This window comes from Poeciliopsis prolifica, unplaced genomic scaffold (genome assembly GCF_027474105.1).
Source record: "Poeciliopsis prolifica strain line A6 unplaced genomic scaffold, Auburn_PproV2 SCAFFOLD044, whole genome shotgun sequence".
NCBI lineage: Eukaryota > Metazoa > Chordata > Actinopteri > Cyprinodontiformes > Poeciliidae > Poeciliopsis > Poeciliopsis prolifica.
The window spans coordinates 367,003-368,181 of NW_026562419.1; the positions used below are offsets into that span (position 1 = coordinate 367,003).

At 38.8% G+C, this 1,179-nt stretch overlaps 1 protein-coding gene across 1 annotated transcript; it reads left to right on the plus strand.

The window, feature by feature from the left end:
* Positions 1–319: 319 nt before the first annotated feature.
* LOC129376564 (gastrula zinc finger protein XlCGF8.2DB-like) lies at positions 320–823 on the plus strand (the record flags this gene model as incomplete). Its single annotated transcript, XM_055056161.1, has 1 exon — positions 320–823. A coding segment is annotated over one exon (504 nt), but the record flags the coding sequence as incomplete, so codon positions are not given.
* Positions 824–1,179: the final 356 nt, after the last annotated feature.

The following is a 1,179-nucleotide window of genomic DNA, read 5'->3' on the forward strand; positions in this document are numbered from 1 at the left end:
TTCAGAACAAGAAACGCACATGAAAGCTCAACCAGACCAAAATCTATATTCTTGTCAAATTTGTGATAAAAACTTTTCTCAAAATAGTTCCTTGATGAATCACAAGAAACTCACATGGCTAAGAAACCTTTCAAATGTTCCACCTGTGGAAAACGTTACCCTAAAGAGAGTCGTTTAATTGATCACAAGAGAATTCATACAGGTGAAAACCGTTCACTTGTCCAGCTTGTGGAAAAGGTTTCCGTCTAACGACTCTTTAAACAGACACAAGAGAATTCATTCGGGTGAGAAACCTTACACCTGCACAACCTGTGGGAAAAGTTTTTCGTTTAAATCTCAATTACTTGCTCATATTGAGATTCATACAGGTGAGAAACCATTCTCTTGTGAGACCTGTGAGAAACGTTTCCGGAGGAAACCTCAGTTAGCTATTCACATCAGAGTTCACACGGGTGAGAAACCTTTCTCATGTGAGACCTGTGGAAAAAGTTTCACTCGAAAGCAAAGTTTAACTGTTCACATGAGATGTCACACGGGTGAGAAGGTTATCACTTGTGGCACTTGTGGAAGAAATTGTTTGACTAGATATCAATTAGTTCATCACATGAGATCTCACACAGGTGAGAAACCTTTCTCATGTGTGATTTGTGGAAAAAGTTTCACTCGAAAGGAAAGTTTAACTGTTCACATGAGATGTCACACGGGTGAGAAGGTTATAACTTGTGGCACTTGTGGAAGAAATTGTTTGACTAGATATCAATTAGTTCATCACATGAGATCTCACACAGGTGAGAAACCTTTCTCATGTGGGATTTGTGGAAAAAGTTTCACTCAAAAACAGAACTTAACTTCTCACAACAGAATTCACACAGGTGAGAAGCCTTTCTCATGTGTGATTTGTGGGAAAAGTTTCCCTTATAAAAAAAGTTTAAATCGTCACAGGAGATCTCACACAGGTGAGAAGCCTTTCTCATGTGTGATCTGTGGAAAAAGTTTCACTCAAAAACAGCACTTAACTTCTCACAACAGAATTCACACAGGTGAGAAGTAGCTGTGCATTGATTTATCAGCTGGCTGATTAATAAATGTTGATTTTCTAAATTTTGGGACATTGGTGAGCAGCAGATACATGCATGTGAAGCTGATCTGATTCCTCAATGTTATTGACCTCAGCCACTG